The sequence below is a fragment of the Talpa occidentalis genome, unplaced genomic scaffold (genome assembly GCF_014898055.3).
Source record: "Talpa occidentalis isolate TD23 unplaced genomic scaffold, MPIMG_talOcc4v2.1 talOcc4.11, whole genome shotgun sequence".
In the NCBI taxonomy this organism is placed as follows: domain Eukaryota; kingdom Metazoa; phylum Chordata; class Mammalia; order Eulipotyphla; family Talpidae; genus Talpa; species Talpa occidentalis.
Window position 1 is genome coordinate 4694011 of NW_023601104.1, and position 19213 is coordinate 4713223.

General features: G+C 41.3%; 1 protein-coding gene across 8 annotated transcripts in view; it reads left to right on the plus strand.

Moving 5' to 3' along the window:
• The window catches only part of FMN1 (formin 1), a 405806-nt gene that overhangs the window by 211376 nt on the left and 175217 nt on the right, over window positions 1-19213 (plus strand). For all 8 annotated transcript variants that reach the window (XM_054700225.1, XM_054700237.1, XM_054700239.1 and 5 more), the window contains one exon: window positions 4946-5096. In XM_054700225.1, the coding sequence (XP_054556200.1) occupies window positions 4946-5096 (151 nt within the window). The remainder of the gene's footprint in view (window positions 1-4945; window positions 5097-19213) is intronic.

The following is a 19213-nucleotide window of genomic DNA, read 5'->3' on the forward strand; positions in this document are numbered from 1 at the left end:
GCAGCAGACCTCTCCTGTCTCGCCCACTGCTCCCCTCAGCAGTGTATTTCAGTGGATCCACCTGTTCTGCTCCCCAGTCTCTCTGGTGAATCCTGTCACCCCCAGCACCTCTGGCTTACACCCTAGTTCTTATATGCAGAAATAAATAAATCTTTAAAAAAAAAACGAAGAGCACATGCAGGTCTCAGTTAGGGCCTTCAACATCCTTGTGACACGTGGGTAATTATAAAGATTTGCACCTGAATCTGGGCTGTAGTTCACTGAAGATTTTTAGAATATCTGTTTTTTCTTAAGATGGTATCATTGCCCCTATGACCTTGACCTGGATATTTAGCAGGTGGTGTCACTTTTCATTTTGTATTAAAAGACCAGACACAGATGAGTCATTAGCTCCTCTGGTCCAAGGGGCGTTCTAAAATACACACTACCTGAATTCTGGGAAGCAGAGTGAATGCCCTTGCACCTTTGCATCCTCTTGCCCTTCAGAGAAAGTGCCAGTGTGTGGCCAGCTAGGAAGCGCCTTCCATTCAGATGGCTTGTTAAGCTGGGTCTGTAAGCCGGGAAGGTGTAGCTGCTCTGCTGCTTCCCTGCATACAGGTGTGCATCAGGTTTCTCCTGTTTCATTTCAGGACCTGTCAGGAGGACAATGAAAGTCAGGTTAGGTTGGTTGCTAACCATGCTCTAGGTTTGAAACTCATTTATTTTCAAAGAACAGCAAATGTGGACCACATTTTTAGACTTCAATTTTTGAGATTGTTCCCCAAATCAAAAAGGGGTGGTGAGTTTTTCAAATTATATAATGTTTTACTCAGGGCAGGCAGGATATTGAATGAAATAACATGCAATTCACAATTATAAAACAACTGGAAATCACCAGAAGGGGAGGGGGAAACACCTTACAACTAAGCATGTGGCAAAGTGCACAAGTTAATTATGTACTTCATATGGTCCCTCTCCAAATAAGGGCCGAGAGTTTATTCATGGGAAAACCCCGATACATTTTTAAAATGCTGATACTTTATGATTTCCCAAAGGGACAGTTAAAAACAAATTTAAAAAAACACCATGAACTGATTCTGAAATAACTTCTCCCATTAACTAAAGTACTAGTATTCCCCTGTTCCCATTCAAGACTCAGATGACATTTCTAAGAAAGAATTTCCCAGAATATTCACTTGGAGTCGCGTCCCCTTATTAGTGTTCTCAAGTTCATGTGGGGCCATGTCAGGGTGATGAGCCCCACCTGCCAGCCCCGGAGTAGCGTGTCCCCTGCCGTTCTCTCTAGCCACCTCCTCTTCATCCCCTGCGACACTCTGAGTGACCAAGCCCCAGATCAGAGCAGTGGTTTCCCAGTGCTGCTGGGAGCTCTGTGCCCTCGCTCGCTCCTCAAGAGCTGGAGAGAATCTGTGTCTGTCCTTTTCCTCCATATGGGGTTGGCCATTTTGAGAAAGAAAACACTTCAATACTCATGCTCTTAAATTAGCGAACCATAAATCTAAGGCTTCAGTTTTGAGCAAAATTAAAAAGTAGAGAATGTACTAACTTTTCTTACTTGTATGAAGGAAGGAGGAGGAAGGGGAAAGGAAAAGAAGTGGGCAGGGAGAGGGGGGAAGATACTAGAACATACATGTTAATTAGGAAGAGACACACTTAGAAGAAGATATAAGGTGCTCGTTTAATGCACGTCAGGGGAGCCCTGCTTGGTGGAGGCTGCCCCACTGGGGTGTGGGAAGACCCAATAGGTCACTTCCTATTGCACGCAGTTAGTCTCTCAGTGTGGACCCCTCAAAATGTTGTTCTGGTGCCTCAGACTACTTCTTTTATTTATTTATTTTTTTAAGATTTATTTATTCATTTATACAAGCACTGGGTACAGTCAGAAGCGCGGGAGGGTGAGAGAATTCACCAGAGCCAGAGCGGGGAACAGAACAGGCAGAGTGACGAAGTACACTGCTGAGGGGAGCAGCGGGCGGCAGGAGAGGTCTGTGCACCATGTGGGACCCTCGCTGGCGGTTGGGGATAGAACTGGCACTGCAGAGGCTGCGGGCAACTTCGCATCCCAGTGCTCAACCACTGCAACACCAGGGAGGCCCCAGACTACTTCTTTTAAATTAAAATGGTCTGAAGATTCTGCATAGTATTCATTTATGGGCAGAAGTAAAATGATTGGAATGTGTTTTTTTAAAGGATATGAAATGGTATTTTAATGTTAGCTTTGCACAACCAAGGGCAAGCACTTTGTATAATGTCCACATAACAAAGTTTGCTCTTGATCTTGTGAGGGGCCAGGAGTAAGATATGAATTTTCTCCACTTTGTGTACCCACCTCTCATCCACCTGGATAGCTTCCACTACAGACATGAACTAGTTCTTCACTTTTGCTGTCATATCTTCTTTGGTATCTATTTTTTGGTTTCTAGACTAGGAAAAAGGCTTTTAATTAAAGAAAAAGGTATTTAGCTTCATTGAGGAGTTTCCTAAGTATCTTTTTTTTTTTTTTTTAAGATTTATTTATTTATGCATACAAGAGCTGGGGTACAAGCCAGAGATGTCGGGGGTGAGAAGATTCACCAGAGACAGAGTGGGGAACAGAACAGGCAAACTGAGTGAAATGTACTGCTGAGGGGAGCAGCGGGAGAGACAGGAGAGATCTGCTTCACTATGTGGGTTGCTCTCTGGCTGGCCAGGGATCGAACTCGTGCTCCAGAGACTGTGGATTGCTTCATAGTGCGGTGCCTAACCCCTTGCACCACCAGGGAGGCCCAGTCTTAAGTATCTTCTTATGCGCCTCTTCCTAGTTAATGTTCCAGTATCTTCACCCCTTCCTCTACCTTCCTTTTCGCCCTTTAATTTCCCCTTCCTCCTTCTCCCTCTTACTTGGAGCTAGACATCTATATTCATTGGTCAGAAAAGAGTTGATCACTATGGTCCAGTGTGAATTGAGTGTTATTGTTCCACCAAATACCAGTTGCTCCCAACTCACCTTGAAATAATTTTCTAAAATTCTTTTATTCATTATTGGAAATGCCTTTCTCGTGGAATCAATGTGGTGAATAGTGATGAAGTGTTCTATTTGATTCCTATCTACTGCAGAATATGAATGAGTTGTAGCTCTAGTCCATTGGCCTGTAGAGTCCTTGGAGCTGGGGCCAAGCCTTACAGGTGCAGGAGGTGGGAGTGTGGGTACTGGGTGTGAACAGTCAGCCTTCTGCCTCATGTCACCTCCCTCTAGAGACCATCCCCTTATTTTCCCAGAACCTTTGTGTAGCCCAAGCCAGCAGCCTTAACAGGTCACCTGCTCCAAATTTCCCAGACTCTCTTCTCCCATCAAGATCCCCCTGCTTGGGCCTCCCATGTTGCGCAGCGGGTTGAGTGCAGTGCTGTGAGGCTGCCTGCAGCCCCTGCAGCACGGGTTTGATCCGGCCAGCAGGGGAAATACCCACATGGAGCAGCAGACCTCTCCTGTCTCACCCGCTGCTCCCCTTAGCAGTGTATTTCAGTCAGTCTGCCTGTTCTGTTCCCTGCTCTGTCTCTGGTGACTCCTCACCCTCCTGCACATCTGGCCTGTACCCCAGTTCTTGTATGCATGAATAAATAATAAATCTTAATAAAAAAGAAAAAGAAAAAAACCCCTTCCTGAATGTGGCTAAGATAAGCCCTTAACATTAATGGCGATTAACATTAATGGTGTTTGTGCTTCTATTTGAAGTGAAGTGAATAGGGGAGGGGGGAGCAACATGTAGCTGGATGAACTTCATTGAAATTGTTCTAGCCATGGGTAATTTGACAGATACTCATTTGATCATTATGCTTTATGACTCACATAGGTCACAGATACTTTTGAATGGCTCAAATATTATAAGTGTAATTGAAAAAAAAAAAAAGTGAATGTGGCCACAGCCAAAATGTCATATTTAATGGAAAAAGCAAATCTGTAGCAAAATGTGAAGATACAGACCTAAAAAGTCAGTATTGCCAACTGTTTTGAATGTGAAGATCACCTTTTAGTATCCATATAGTAATAGTTCTTTTGGTTTTTGTTGTTTAAGAAAATAGGTGTTGAAAAAAAGAAAAATATTTTTCGATATTATGGATATAATTATTCTTGTGTTTGAAAAACAATGTCTAGGGACAGTAAGAGTAAGGTAAGACAGTAGACATATGAGAGAGGATGTGTTCTGCTTGAAGGGAGCCTGGGTCATAACCCTTCTGAGTCGGCTCTCAGAGGTGATTCTTCTGTCCCTGATTTTCCATGTCTTCCCTCTCTTTGTTTCAAAACTAGGGTATCCCTGCTTTTAAAAACAAAAGCAGATCATGGTCTTCCCATGGCTGCTTTAGATGAGTTCCCTATGAGTACTGGTGCAGTGGAGTTTTGGGGTTGTTTTTCTTGTTAATACTGTTTTTGGGGTGGGATCTTAAAAATGAAGTATTTCTAAATGAGCACAGCCTGGCCACTTATTATGGGTCCTGCACTGAGTTGACTTGGGAAAATCCCGAAAACCTTATTTAAAACTAATAGAAAAAATCTGAAGGTGACTCTTGATCTTAGTAATCCATTTTCATTCTATTAAAGAATTATTCTATCAGTATTCAATTATTCTATCAGCTATCTTCAGCCTTCAGAAAAATGCCACAGCCTGAGGGAGTTGCTGCTTACATGGCTTTGGCTAAACTAATCCCAGGGTTTCTAGCGCCACTGTGGTGCTAATGACCCTACATTTTTGGAAATGCGTGTTTGCTTTAATGTTCTATAGTACAGTTTGTCTTGAAAAAATTTTTGACCACATTAAGCATCTCTCCAAGCTTTATTAAGATTTTGTATTTTGTATATACAAAAATATTTTGTATGTATTTTTTAATGAGTTCAAATTTTGTTTAGCGTTCATTGTATTCCATTGTCTTTTGGTTTGATTCTTAAGTTTAACTTGTCGTTTTCTCTTTTAAGCCAAAATGCAACACCTACCCTATGGGAGTCATTAGAAGAACCTGATATTCGGGATACTAGTGAATTTGAATATTTATTCTCCAAAGACACAACTCAGCAGAAGAAAAAACCTCTGTCAGAGACCTTTGAGAAAAAAAACAAGGTCAAAAAGGTACTGAATATAGTAATTGTTGTAATGACATATTTATTTTATATTATTTTATTTTATTTTTATTTTTGTCATATGTGGGAACTGAGATGTGCTGCTGGCTTGTTTTTCCTGTTTTCAAAAAATGTTTTGGAAGGTTTTGAGTCAAAGATGACAAATAGGAGTCAATCGTTTGAGAAATCATGCTGGCTACTTTGGTCACATCATCTGAATTTTCAAACTGTTTTCTTCATTTAATCTGGGCTTTTTCAGCCATCAATTATTGAAAAATATAAATTTTAATTTGTAATTAGTGGAAGTATTCCTTAGGCTCTCTGGAAAATATTTTATTTATTTATAGATTCCTTAATTTAACTAATATTTGGGGCTTATTTGTGCTAGGTTTTGTTTTAGGCTAACATCGTGCAATCTGCTAACCATTAGTCACATGAGTCCATTTAAACTGAAGTAATAACATTAGGTAAAATTAGATTCAGTCCTTCATTTTCACTAACCACTCTTCGGGTTCGCTCTTCTGGCAAGTGGCTGCCGTAGAACACAGAAATAGAACATGGCCATCCTTACGGAAAACACTGTCTGAACCTCTGTAATACATTGAGAAAGCCCAAAGATCCTTGCCCGGTGGAACAGTCAGCATGAAAAACAAACCAAAAAATTAAATCATGAGGTAGAGCAGGTTTAGTGGCATCCGCTTTGGCAGGGTGGGGGCGGGGGCTGCAGTTACAAATGGACATCACAGTAGGCCTCACTGAGAAAGGAGGCTCCTGAGCAGCGAGCGACTCCAGGACTTGAAATGTGAGGCCACCACTGAGAACAAGTTTGAGATTCTCAAGCAATAAGATGTGCGGTTGAGTCACAACTGTGCTTCTCACTGGCCATGTGATCTAAGTCACAGTCCTTGTGCCCTGGGCCTCTGTCCCCTAACCTTAACGTAAGATGACATCTGTTCAAAATCAGATGATAAATGCATCACATTCAGCATTGGGCCTGACACACAGCCCTCAACAAATGAGAGCTGCTCTTATCTTGTGCCTATGGCTACCACTGTTGCTACCTCTCTGCCTTAGTGCTTTGAAAAGAGTATATGGGATGTTGAGGAAAAAGTAAAGAACACTCAGCACTCCAGATCCTTGGATTTGGTATCCTGCAGGGTCCTGGAAACAATTCTGCCATGGACTCCAAGGGACAACTTGATTCTGCCTTGATCTTGACACTTGATTCTGCACTGATTTGCTATGTGAGCTTAGCCCGGTGGTTTTCCAGCTCTAGGCTCTATTTTCCCTTTTCTCTAAAGCAGCATGAACAGCATCCAACTCTACCTGACCCAACAGGATGTTGAGAAACTCAAATCTAAGAGAACTTGAGGAAATGTTATAACAAGTGTATAATATTGAATGATATTATCGTCAACTCTTTATTATTAAATTATGGTGGAGTTCACCCATTGGTTCATATCTCAAATTACATTATGATTATGAAATCAGCTGTGCTTTACAGACAAAAAGATGGCTACATCTGAATGCAGTTTTTCTGTTAAATCAGATTTTCTCAATGACTTGAATTATGAATCAAAGCCATGATCAATGTTTTTCACCTTTCAGCTTCATTAGAAGTAATTTGTGGTCCCATTAACAATTAAATACCACAGTAAATCTTTTAGGAGGACCGAGTACATGAAACAATTTGAATTTTCTAATAAAACCTTTAGTTACAGGCAAGAAATCAACAGATATACTATAAAATGTGTTCCCCCTGCAATTTGGTTCATACGGGATGGAAGTAAGTTTTCTGGATAGGCTAACTGGCTTTTAAAATATCATCTGGGGCCTCCCCGGTGGCGCAGCGGTAGAGCGCTGGGTTGCGAAGCTGCCCGCGGCCTCGCGGCGCCGGTTCAATCCCCGGCTGCTCCCCGGCCACCGGAGGAGGGTCCCACATGGCGCGCAGACCTCTCCTGCCGCCCGCTGCTCCCCTCAGCAGTGTCCTTCGGTCCTTCTGCCTGTTCTGCTCCCCGCTCTGGCTCTGGTGAATTCTCTCACCCTCCCGTGCTTCTGACTGTACCCAGTGCATGTATAAACAAAACAAACAAATAAATAAATAAAAACATGCCTCTATTAAAAAAAATAAATAAATAAAATATCATCTGGAGAAACAAAAGATGGTTGTACCTCTGTGAAAGGCAAAAGAATAATTTCCGTCTTCCAAAATTAGCCTCCATTTCTCTCTTTTCAAAAAGCTGTCTCTGACTAACCACGGAGCTCCACTGAATGTTTTCTAATGCAATTTATCATAGTACACTTACTTTGGTTCTCTATTTCTTTTCAGATCACTGATTACCCCTTTTGTTTCTCTCTCTGGATGCTTGGTAACATGTTGTTTAGACATAAAACTAATTATTTCTGTTTTGGTGAATGAGTATTTTTAAAACAAAGTATTTGTTTGTAAAACATCAAAGTTTTGGCTTATTCTTAAATTTCTTATCTCATAATTGTTTGCCTGTTCAACTAAGGATTTTTACTAAAGCAGCGAGTACTTGATGTGTTTATTTTGTTTGTCTGAGAGGGGAAATATCTTTCACTGAACTCTTTAATCTTTCTGAATGGTGAGGTTGCTGCTACCCCATAGGATCTGTGTGCATGCGTAACCTTTACTTTTTTCCGTAAGTGGAGGTAAAAATGTAGGTTTACTGGACTTTATGGTCTCATGTCTGTTTGACATTTTCAGTGAGCTTTGTGGACTACCTTGGAGGTAGGATTTTAAGTTTTAAAGAAAACAATGAGCTGAATCAGTGCCAGAAAACTCCAAGCCTGCCTCCTTTGAGTCTCCCCTCTGTGTCCATGTCCAGATTGCCAACATTAAGAGGGATCCATGGTCTCTTTCAAGAATCAGGTTGGGTTTTTCCCTTTGAAAATGAAAGTGAATTTTAGAGATTGTGAGCAGTTGGGGACATTCAGCAGCGGAGGCCAGCTATGCCACCTTCACCATCCACTGGTTCCCGTGCAGGTTGACTGGGACAGCACCAGCAAAATATGTCTTTTTATGACTGAAGTGGAGTATATGTTTGTGATTTAAAAATCCAGCATTCTGCATCTTGGCTTTAGTGGCTCTGCCAGCACTGAGACATCCGTGTAATGTACACATGCTCTGTACTTTCCTAGTTTGAACATATCTCTTGGAAGTTTCAGGCTCCTACTAACACAGGTAGTTATTTCTAGTTTCATCTTCTTTAATGGCATTTGAAGTTCCAGCTCTGACACTGGTTTAAAGTAAGCAGATACATATGTTTTCAAACTGGACAGGGATCCTGTTCTATATTATCATATAAGCTAAGAATCAGGGGGAACTTTACCAACTATATAATCCAGTATCAACCTTTGACATATGAAAAACTGAGGCCCAGAAAGACGAAGTGACTTCTGGGATATTGTGCACTGTTAACTGGGAAGATAATGGTAATGACAGACACTGGGTAGGATGCACAGGACCACATGTCTTCATTCCCCTCTTATTTAAACAGTACCTTGCAACACGGGTGATACCAACAGCTTTTATTGAGATGATTGATTTGAGATGAGTAATCTTATTAATCATCAGCACAATGCAGGTACGCTTAAGTGAATTCGAAATACTTCCTGTGAAATTATCCAGAGTTTTCTTCAGAGTCTTTCAACAGGAAACCAAGACTTTGAATAAAAAGTGCTTTTTTTTATAACTTTTTAATTTTATTTATTATTTTTTTTAAGATTTATTTATTCATGCATACAGGAACCAGGGTACAGGCCAGATGTGCGGGAGGGTGAGAGGATTCACCAGAGACAGAATGGGGAACACAACAGGCAGACTGACTGAAATACACTGCTGAGGGGAGCAGTGGGCGAGACAGGAGAGGTCTGCTGTGCCATGTGGGTATCTCCCTGGCTGGCCGGGAATTGAACCTGCACTGAAGAGGCCATGGACAGCTTCACAGTGCTGCACTCAACCGCCTGTGCCACCACTTTTTTATAACTCCACCAAGAAGTACATAGGTTTGGAGCTACTGTTGTCCTTTACCTCTATAAATTGTTTCAATGATTAGCTATAATAAAATAAATATTATGGTATATCTGAACTCCATACTTAGCGATCCTCATTTGTGACAACAGACCCTCTGTCACTGCAGACATAGCAGTCACCAAAATGAGGTCCAGAGGTCAAAGCATCAGCTTCTGTCGGTACCACCAATGTTTAGTACTGCCTCCTATTTTGTGCTCACCGATAACTGGCAGATCAAGTAATTTAAATTCTCTGCACTGATTCACTCTCTATAAAATGGGAAATAAGAAACTCTCTGAAGGGTCAGGAGGATAAAATGAAATCATGATTATATCTCTGCACTAAACTGTTAGTTTGTAAACTCATGTGAAAGTTTCTTTGCAAAGAATTCTTTTCTTTACAAAGAAATTTTTGAACATTCGTGTTTCCCAAAGTTGTTGGGGGTCTCAGAACAATCATATGTCCATTCTTGAAACTATTCGCAAATGGCAATCTCTAGATCATGCGTTTTTCCACAGGTATTGAAGATTCCCACAACCTCCCTTAATGACACAGACAGACATCTTCTAGTTCATCTCACGTGTTCATCATCATTGGTTTATGTATCCCCCTTGTACTATAAAATTAGACTTTCCAATATCAGTAAGCCCATATTTACATTGTCTTTCAGTTACATTTGTTCTTGGGAGAGGTAGGTCAGCACCTTGACAAGGACCCAGAAATCTGCCTTCTTTGAGATTCTTTCTCCTAGTGTCTGTCAAGGAAGTAGCTACTAGATACACTTTTCCAATTGCTTTCTAAACTTGCCCAACAGCTTTCTGAAAATCAGCATGACCTTCCAATATTCCTCCTCACTTGAAATGCCATGATCTCACTTTGAATTATAAATACTCTCTGTCCTTGTTCCCTCCTCTGTAGGATATATAAAAGCATTCCTCTCCCTCTGCATGTTTAGTAGATATTTCTTAAGAATTAATGAGATAATGGCTATTCCCTGAGCACTTGGATGGGGGATGGGCAGGGAGGGGTTGTATTGGTTCAGCAGACGCTAGTCTGTTGAAACTTCCTGGAGCCAAAAGTCTTCAGTTGAAATTTGGTCACTTTGGCGAGGATCTTAGCAGTATTCTCAAATCCCAGACTTGGTGTCTCAGTTTAGTGGAGAGAGGAGAAGGGTGGAGGGAGAACTTTGTTTGGAAGCCTGAACATAAATTTATAGGGTTTTCATAACCTGTTGTCTTCCAAGTTTATATAATTTTAGCTTTTGTGTACAAAGATAATTTCTCTGGGCTGCCTTCGTGTAAGTTATGTGCATTATTTATTTTTCCCCCAAGAGTGGGGATGAGTTTGCTCACCTCTTTTTATTTCTGTTTGAAAAACGAGCAGTGAGGTTAGGGGTTATCATCTCTAAAAATGAGTGAAACAACTTGCCTGTGTGTTGATTGCACCAATAACATGACCTTGAGGTCATTAACGCTACGTCCAAATTCCTTGAATAATATCTAGAATGATTAGGGCTTTCCTGTTCTTTGGCTTAAAGGCCCCTGACTGACCAAATCTACTGAAAGCAAACAGGAGCTCCTATTCCATGATAGGCATCAGTCTACAAAAATTCTGCCTTGTAAATTTTATTTAGAAAAAAGATGACCTAAAAAGTTAAGTTGCACTAAAAGTGCAACTTTATTTACTTACTTTTTAAAAGGTGGTTAAAACTTGTCAAGTATGGCTATCAATGACTCTTTCAGAATGTTGAATCTGAGTATTATTCTTGGAGTTCAGCTATATATCTCTTATTGACAGCTAAGCAGTAACTTAATCTGGGACTTGTTCCTCCAGCCAGTTGAGTCTCATTAGGATGCTTTTTATTGGCCTCCCTGGTGGCGCGCTGGGTTGCAAAGCTGCCCGCAGCCTCTGCAGCGCTGGTTCGATCCCCGGCCTCCAAGCGAGGGTCCCACATGGCACGCAGACCTCTCCTGCCGCCCGCTGCTCCCCTCAGCAGTGCACTTCATCAGTCTGCCTGTTCTGGTCCCCACTCTGGCTCTGGTGAATTCTCTCACCCTCCCAGTGCTTGTATAAGTAAATAAACAAATCTTTACAAAAAAAAAAAAAAAAGATGCTCTTTACCTCACCCAACCACAAGAGGGCACCTCAGAATGCTCAGATACATAGCCAAATAGCTTTCCTCTAGGGCACAAAGAAATGGAACCTAAAAGGAAGTAACTGCCCCTCTGCACCCTCTTTGGTCTTGTTAAATCTCTTTATTGTGGACCATGAGACCAAGTTTTCACAGCAAATTATCCACACAAAGGATTGGAAGCCAAACAAATATTAGAAAGCTTGTAGATATTAGTAGAATAGAAATTATTTGGTAGGCATCGTTCCAGTAACTTAGAATGAACGCCTACAGTATAAAAATTTATGAAGTATTAGACTTAATTACTCTGGGGCTGATTCTGGAGTCACCTGTCCCCAATTCCCCTCTACCTCCCAACCCACATAACTTTTCAAAGCTTTCATATCTAAAGGGAGTAGGGGGTTATTTTAAATACAGATTTGGGTTTCTCTATCTGGAAACAAAAGCAGTATGACTGGAATAGGTTGAGAGATGCTGTGAAGAACCATGATAAATATTTGTATTTTTAAAAGGTATTTATTTCTTCCTTCTACTTGAGAAAAGTATTGAATCTTTATGTATTTTCCTGGACATCATTCATCTATGCTTAATACATACATATTACAGACCTTTTTCTAAGACTACGACATGGGCTGGAGCTAGACAGTGGTTTGAGAATAAGTGCTGGTACTTCGACCTTGACGGTGGCAGTGACTCTTTCGCCTTCCAAATTAAGCTGAGAGCATGTGAGGCTGTAACTAGACTAGGCAAAGATCTATATGTGACCTCATAAGTGCACTATGAAATGCACACATTTCCAATATACCCAAAGTTCAAAACATCCCCTGCACATACAAGTGCTCTCACAGGTACATGCTTAATGGTGGACAGAGAAAAGTCTTAATCTTACATTCACGTAGAGCTGTTATAGGACAGCCCCGATGTTGAATGGGTTCCTGGCTGTGGGTCCTCACCCACGTGCTTAAAAGGGACTTATTAATACTCCACTACAGACACACACAAAAGGTTAATAAAAGGTTTATTTACAAGGGAAAAGGAAATAAGGAAAATGTACAACTCAGGGAGAAAATAGGGAAATAAAATCTTTAATGCGTCCTACCCGATCCGCCGACCTGGAAACCCGAAGTCACTCTCCGAGCTGGCAGGACGCTGCGAGCTGGCGGAGAGCCAAAATGGAGGGTCTCCCAAAGCCCTCGTGGCTGCCTTTATACCAGCCTGGCTGCTTAACCCCACCCTCAGGTCCCAGCCACCTTCCCTTGGGTGGTGATGGGATTTGGAGTCCCCAGTGTCTTTGGCTTTGGTCTGGGGTGGGAGGTAGAGTCCACCTCCCATTCCATGGAATTAAATGGAATTCCATGGAATTCCATGGAATTAGCTTTAGGACATCCTTTTCCCCCTAACAGTACCTCTCAAGTGAACTTGATAAGTGAAGATTTCACTAGCAAAAAGACTTATAATAGCTAATGGTGAGTGGTTTTTAGTTGAATGCTTGACTTGTATTAACTTATTTGATATTAAAGAACCCAGGAAAATAGTCACTTTTAATATTCCTTTCTTGTAGAAGAGGAAACTGGAATTTTAGAAGTTGGTGCTACCCGCCCAACCTCACAGCTGTCCCCTGGTACAACCAGGATTCAAATCTAGTTGTGACCCCCAGAGTCTGTGCTCTTGTCAAATGGTCTAGTGATCTGAACTTAGCTATAGGTTATGACTTAAAATTCACTCGGAGAAGTCTGAATTTTATTTTCTAGTCGTTGTTTAGTGACAGAAGCCCGGCTTTGGTGTCAGCAGTCTTGGTTCCTACTCGGACTTTGACCTTAGCCAACTATTGAGTCTTGGGTATATCCTATAAATTCTCTGGACCTGATGTCTGACTCTCATCTATCAAAAGATAAACTTGAAATTTGACGAATTCCAAGGATCTGATCATTACCTCTATTTTGCAAGTGGGGACACTCAAGACCAATCAGCTTTTCTTTTACCTTTTAGAGGGCAGATAGACAAGGGAACCTGGTGTGAACTGATATCTCAGTGCTTAGATGCAGGCACAAGCTAATAGATCGGGCAGCTAGCCACTTCAGTACCAGGCTGTGTGAGTCATAACAGAAAATAGCTGTGAGGACTGCAATAATCCCCCCACCCCAGTCTTACTAAGCATAAGTGTATTAGAGAAATATTTTTAAGTTGACCAAGTTTCTTTATGAATTGGGCTTTTGAAGGGCTGGAAATCTCAGGGAAAATGACAGTGGAAACTCCTTGAAGTTAACTCCTCTTGAAGGGAACTCAGTGTGTGTACAGCAATGAAACCTCTCTACCCTTAGTTTCTGTAACTGTCATGGTCCAGGAGTGGATGTTTTCAAAATGCAAAAATATCAGGTCATATATGGATGTGGATACCTTCACACATACCTTTTAAAACTAAGTGTATATAGTGTGTGAACAGAACAAAACCACAAATGTGGACCTCGTTTAGTCAGTGAATGAATTGGAATTTGAGGCAAGCCAGTCGCACAAGCACAGTGCTTCAAAGATGCAGCATTTCTCCTGTCAGACTTGTCTCTATTCTACAGAGGAGGCAGAGGCAGCCATTGGTCTTGCTGGTTGCTGGCCAGGGGCCTTGGCTGGTATGGCCCTTCACCATCTCTGAGTTTCTGGGGCCCAGAGGCCAAGTCAGGAGTTCAGGTTACACTAGACAAAGCTGCCCGCATGTTTTCTTGGACAGTCTGGTTTGATCCCAATACTATGGCCACACTATCAATTTTTGATAAAATACCTCCTGGCCCAGAGCTTGATTTCATTTAGGCCTGACCTGATTTCTCTCCAGCTGAGGCTAATTTGCATGGCTGTAAACACAGGCCCTACAAAGCTCACCAACTGTGATAAAAGCAAAGGAAACCTGAGACCACTGGAAACTCCGAAATCCGCCTTCGGTATCTGAGCCTGACTCTGAGTCACGCTGCAGCCCAGGAGGCTGCCAGCATGCAGCAGCTAGAGAAATGTTATTCTGATTGATCTGATTAGGGCAGCAAGGTTAGCCATGGTCAATTTACAAAGACAGTATGAGAAGAAATCATGTGTGTAGCCATGTTATGGGTCAGCTAGGCCCCTGCCAGACGTTATAAAAAAACCACAGCTCTGCCAGGACCATTATCAGATCTCCTCGGTGGGGTACAAATGGGATTGGAGGGTTAGGAGCCCCTCCAGTGGAGTGAATGACAAAAGGGATTGGGCTCGAAGAGTCAGTGAATCATGCTTACTTCCAGCTGGATTCCTTAGCTGCCAAGCCCCATACATGTGAGTGGGAGAGCCGGGGGTTTCCCCAATAAGGTGTTAGGAGGACTGCCCTGAGCTACTGGTTGCAGTGGAAAGAAGAGGGTAAAGGCTTATTTGCAAAGGACAGGAGGCTGCAGACTGACCGACAGAAACAGCCAGATGGAACCTATTGGGCATTTTGAGCCCGTCCTTCTCCACGAGTGGTTTAATTGGGATCTGGCTCCAGGCCCTGGTGACTAAATAACCTGGGTTTTAGTGTTTTCATTTTCATTAATTAACTTTTATGCTGGGTACCTTATTAGTCACATTAGACATTTTGCATGTGCAAAATATCCTGGGAGGTGAGAAGGGGGTCTTTAAAAATAGTATAGAGCTACAAGTACCAGGGGGCTAATTCATGACCTAATTATCACATCACTTTTTATTCTCCTGTAGGCTCTCCTATAACCTCCTTAGTTTACAACAAGCACAAAAACTGGCTTTTTTAACTTTGCTTTCAAATAGTTATTGTATCCACACTGATTCTGAAGGTTTGGGATCCTCTACTCTGGGTGTGGTTCTATTCCTCCCTGCCCAATTGAGGAATCTAAATATTACTTACAACACTGGGATGGGATAAGGTACATTAATTAACAAAGAAAGATTTATTTTAAACGAAGCCAACTGAAAGCCACAGTGCTTGAGCTAAGCCTCATTATAAATAGTCGTCTCTGTGCTATAATCATCTTACTGTTGGAAAACATGAGACATAGAGATGGTTGCTTAGGGAAGATTGTGATTCAGGATGTAGCAGCAAACTCTCTAAAGCAGACAATGTTTAGAATGCTTTAGAAAGACAGTGGAGAAACTGGACCATGAGATGTTTTTGTTTTATGTTATATATATTCTTGGGGAATAGAGATATCTTGGCAGTTCAGATCCAACCTGGTAGGATATTGTTATTCAGGAAGGGATGAGGCTCTGAGGCTGAAGGTGCATGGAGAAGGAGGTACTGTGAACCCAGGGAATTTACAACTATTAGCTAAGATCTTGGTGTTAGCCTCAGAATCACCAGGAAGCCAGTGATAAGCTGAATAGAGGCCTGAAGGCCAACCAGCTGCTTCTGCCAGCGTACCTGGTACACCAAGAACCATGACTTGTGTCAGTATGGAAGGTGGTAAGGAAGTGGTTCCACAGGGGTGTCTGCAGACCACACAGACCAGACTTTTCTTTCTGGGACTTGACATTATCCGCATGCAAGTCCCTTCATCTTCCTAAGGCTCTTCTCTGCAGTTCCCTCATCTGTCAAGTGAGACTAATAATAGTACCTACTTCAAAGGCTGATTGTGAGTATTGAAATAAATAAGCTACGTGAAGTGTTTAGCTTCGTGCCTGACATAATGGTTGCTGCTTCCACCGTACTGTCACCACCATCATTACCATCAGGAGTAGGAAGAAGGATGAAAAACCTACGGTGTCAGGTAGGATTCTGACCACAAGTCTCAGCTCTCATTTCGTGCTGACTCGTGAGCCCCCAGGCTAGCCAAGATCCATTTTCCCCTCTCTGTGTGTGTCCCACTGGGACACGACTGTGTCATTAGAGAAAAGGAATTTAGGCTGGATACTCAGAGAGGAATGTATTCGAGGTGTGCCAAGAGGAAACTTGGGATAGAACAAAAAGGTGATAAAATTTGTCTCCATTTTCTAAGTAGTTTGTGTTTCTGTTATAGTTTTAAATTTGCTGCTGGCAGGTAACATAAGGTTTATCCTTAAATCCTTTTAGACCATAATAGGCAATAAATACATACATACTGAGAATGATTTAGATGATGATGAAACTCTCAAAGTATGATGTTTTAGTTTGCTTTCTACATTAACAATGAAACGGACATTTGCCTTAATTTTTATCAACATAAGTCATGGATAGAAATTTAAAACTCAAGCAGTATTGAAAGATGAAACAAAAAGCAAAGGTCTTGCAATTGTCAACAACTGTCAAGACCAGGTGCTCTGATCAAAATGCAGTTGATTTTGAAATCCTATGTCAATAATGAAAAGACAACTTCAACTTGTCAATAGTAAAAATCTTGTTACCATTTTTGCAGGTCAAATGTTATTGTTTGTAATTTCATATGGTTCAACCTAATAGCTCTTAAAAAGTAAGAGTGGAAATTAAAACCAATTTTTAATACAATAGAGATGATTAAGAAAGTCAAAAGTGTATTGTTTGAAAGCAGTAAAGTTCAACTTTTGGCAAGATTGTGTAAAGCAAGAAAACAAATAAAAATACTATGAAAGAAAAAGTGAATATAACTATTAATGCCATAGAAATGTGTAACATTTTCCAATAAATGTAAATAACATGAAATAAACAACTTCCTAGTGAAAAAATAAATTACCAAAACATAGTCAAGGAGAAATAGAGCACTTGACCGTTCTATAAATATTAAGGAAATCAGATCAGTAGTTTAAAATCTTCTCATAAAGAACAAGGCCCAGATGGTTTACCTCATCAAACATTTCCTCCTTAGGCAAGATACTTTAGAGAATAGAAAGTGATATTATGCTCAAAATTAATACATAGTTTTGATAGTACTATCAGACACAGGCAGGAAGTAAAAGATTACAGGTCAGTTTTTCTCACAGATACAGATGTGAAGATCTTAAACAGTGTTAGCAAATTGAATCCAGCAATATATTAAATATCCAAATTATTGTAGCAGATCTGAATAAAAGGAGAGCTCTTGTCTCTTCATGATTAGAAAAAGTACTGTTACAAAGATGTCAGTTAATCCCAAATTGATTTGTAGTTTCTAAGTAACCCCAGTCAAAAATTAAATAGGATTAATCAAAAATTAATTTGGATTTGGGCAAACATAGTTTAAAAATTTGGTATTTTAAACAAAGGTTTAAAATCAGTCAAAGTCTGTAAAAGAAATACCAGGAAGGACACACACTCCATATCCAGAGAAATGGAGAAATAAGTAATAAGGTAGCTCTATGATGGTAATACAGGTAAGACGGGAGCAACAGTCATAGGGGTGGTGATGCTTCTGCTTAGTCAAAATTCCAAGGGTAACTTTGGCCTTCCCCTCTGCATACACACACCCCAATTTAACTACTACTGGTCTTCTGTTTACCAGAAACCTTACTGCTAATATAAACACTGGATTAACACATATTTTGTATTTACTGTTCATTAGGTGGAAGTGGGTCATCCTAAATGTCCTTGTCCTCTTCACATTGAGTAGGCTGGCCAGAGAGGTAGAGGAGGGAGGGGTAGTTTTTGCTGCCTCCGATGGCAGAGGCAGAAGTAGAGAAGGTGGAAAGAGACAGAAGATGCAGGCACCTCATCTATTCATGCTTTTAAGTACTATTTTGACCTCAAAGCTCAAATATAAGAGGTACCTCAGCGTAATTTCATGAAAATACATGGTAATTTCTGTCTGAGTGTTTTGCTTTTACATTTCCCTAAAAATGTTTTGATACAATACCAATCTTTCTTCTACTGTTTGCTCATATTATAAAAGGGAGAGCCCAGGTCACAAAAGAAGTCAAAAGCAGTCTTGAATTGGAATCCTGCTGCCAGGTTGTCTAATGCGCATTTGCTTTCTGGTACTCCAGTTTCTCTCGCTTCTTACTTTCAGCCTGGCTCTGGTTTGGAAGCTGTCATCTCCAGAGTCCATCTTCCATCAATTCCTCTGGTGTCTACCTGTGTCAAGGTGTGCAGGTGCACCTCTGCAGGTCATACCTGTTCACAGAACTGTCATTGGCACAGAAAAACAAAATCAGTGGGGCTTCCCCGGTGGTGCAGCAGTTGAGCGCTGGGCTGCAAAGCTGCCTGCAGCCTCTGCAGTACCTTTTTGATCCCTGGCCGCCGGGCGAGGGTCCCACATGGTGCACAGACCTCTCCTGCTGCTCCTGCTGCTCCCCTTAGCAGTGTACTTCATCAGTCTGCCTGTTTTGTTCCCCACTCTGTCTTTGGTGAATCCTCCCACCCTCCCGCACTTCTGACTGTACCCAGTGCTTGTATTAAAAAAAAAAAAAAAATCAGTGGAAAGAATTGAAACATGGGAGCAGGAGACTCATACACGACTGATGTGGTATCTCAGATCAGTGGGTAAAACTGACTATAGAAATAGATACTTGGGGCCTCCCTGGTGGCGCAAGGGGTTAAGCGCCACACTGTGAGGCAGTCCGCTGCCTCTGCAGCACGAGTTCCATCCCCAGCCGGCCAGGGAGCTGCCCACATGGCGCAGCAGACCTCTCCTGTCTCGCCCGCTGCTCCCCTCAGCAGTGTACTTCATCAGTCTGCCTGTTCTGTTCCCCACTCTGTCTCTGGTGGATCCTCTTACCCCCCGCATCTCTGGCCTGTACCCCAGCTCTTGTATGCATAGATAAATAAATCTTAAAAATAAATAGATTTAAAAAAAAGAAATAGATACTTTAAAGTCCAAATAGGTGGCAAAAGAAAGAAAAGAACCCCCCTCATATGAATAAAAATCAGCTAAGATATATCAAGCACATGAATGTGAAGGGAAAAAGTGGATAGTTTTAGAGAAGAATACAAGAGCATATCTTTTGACCTCATATGGAAAAGATGCAAAAAGTATAAGAAATATGTGCATTAAAGTACAAATATAATCTTAAAGTAAAATTACACCATAATTAAAAAAACAACTCATGCATAATGGGAAGAACAGTCCAG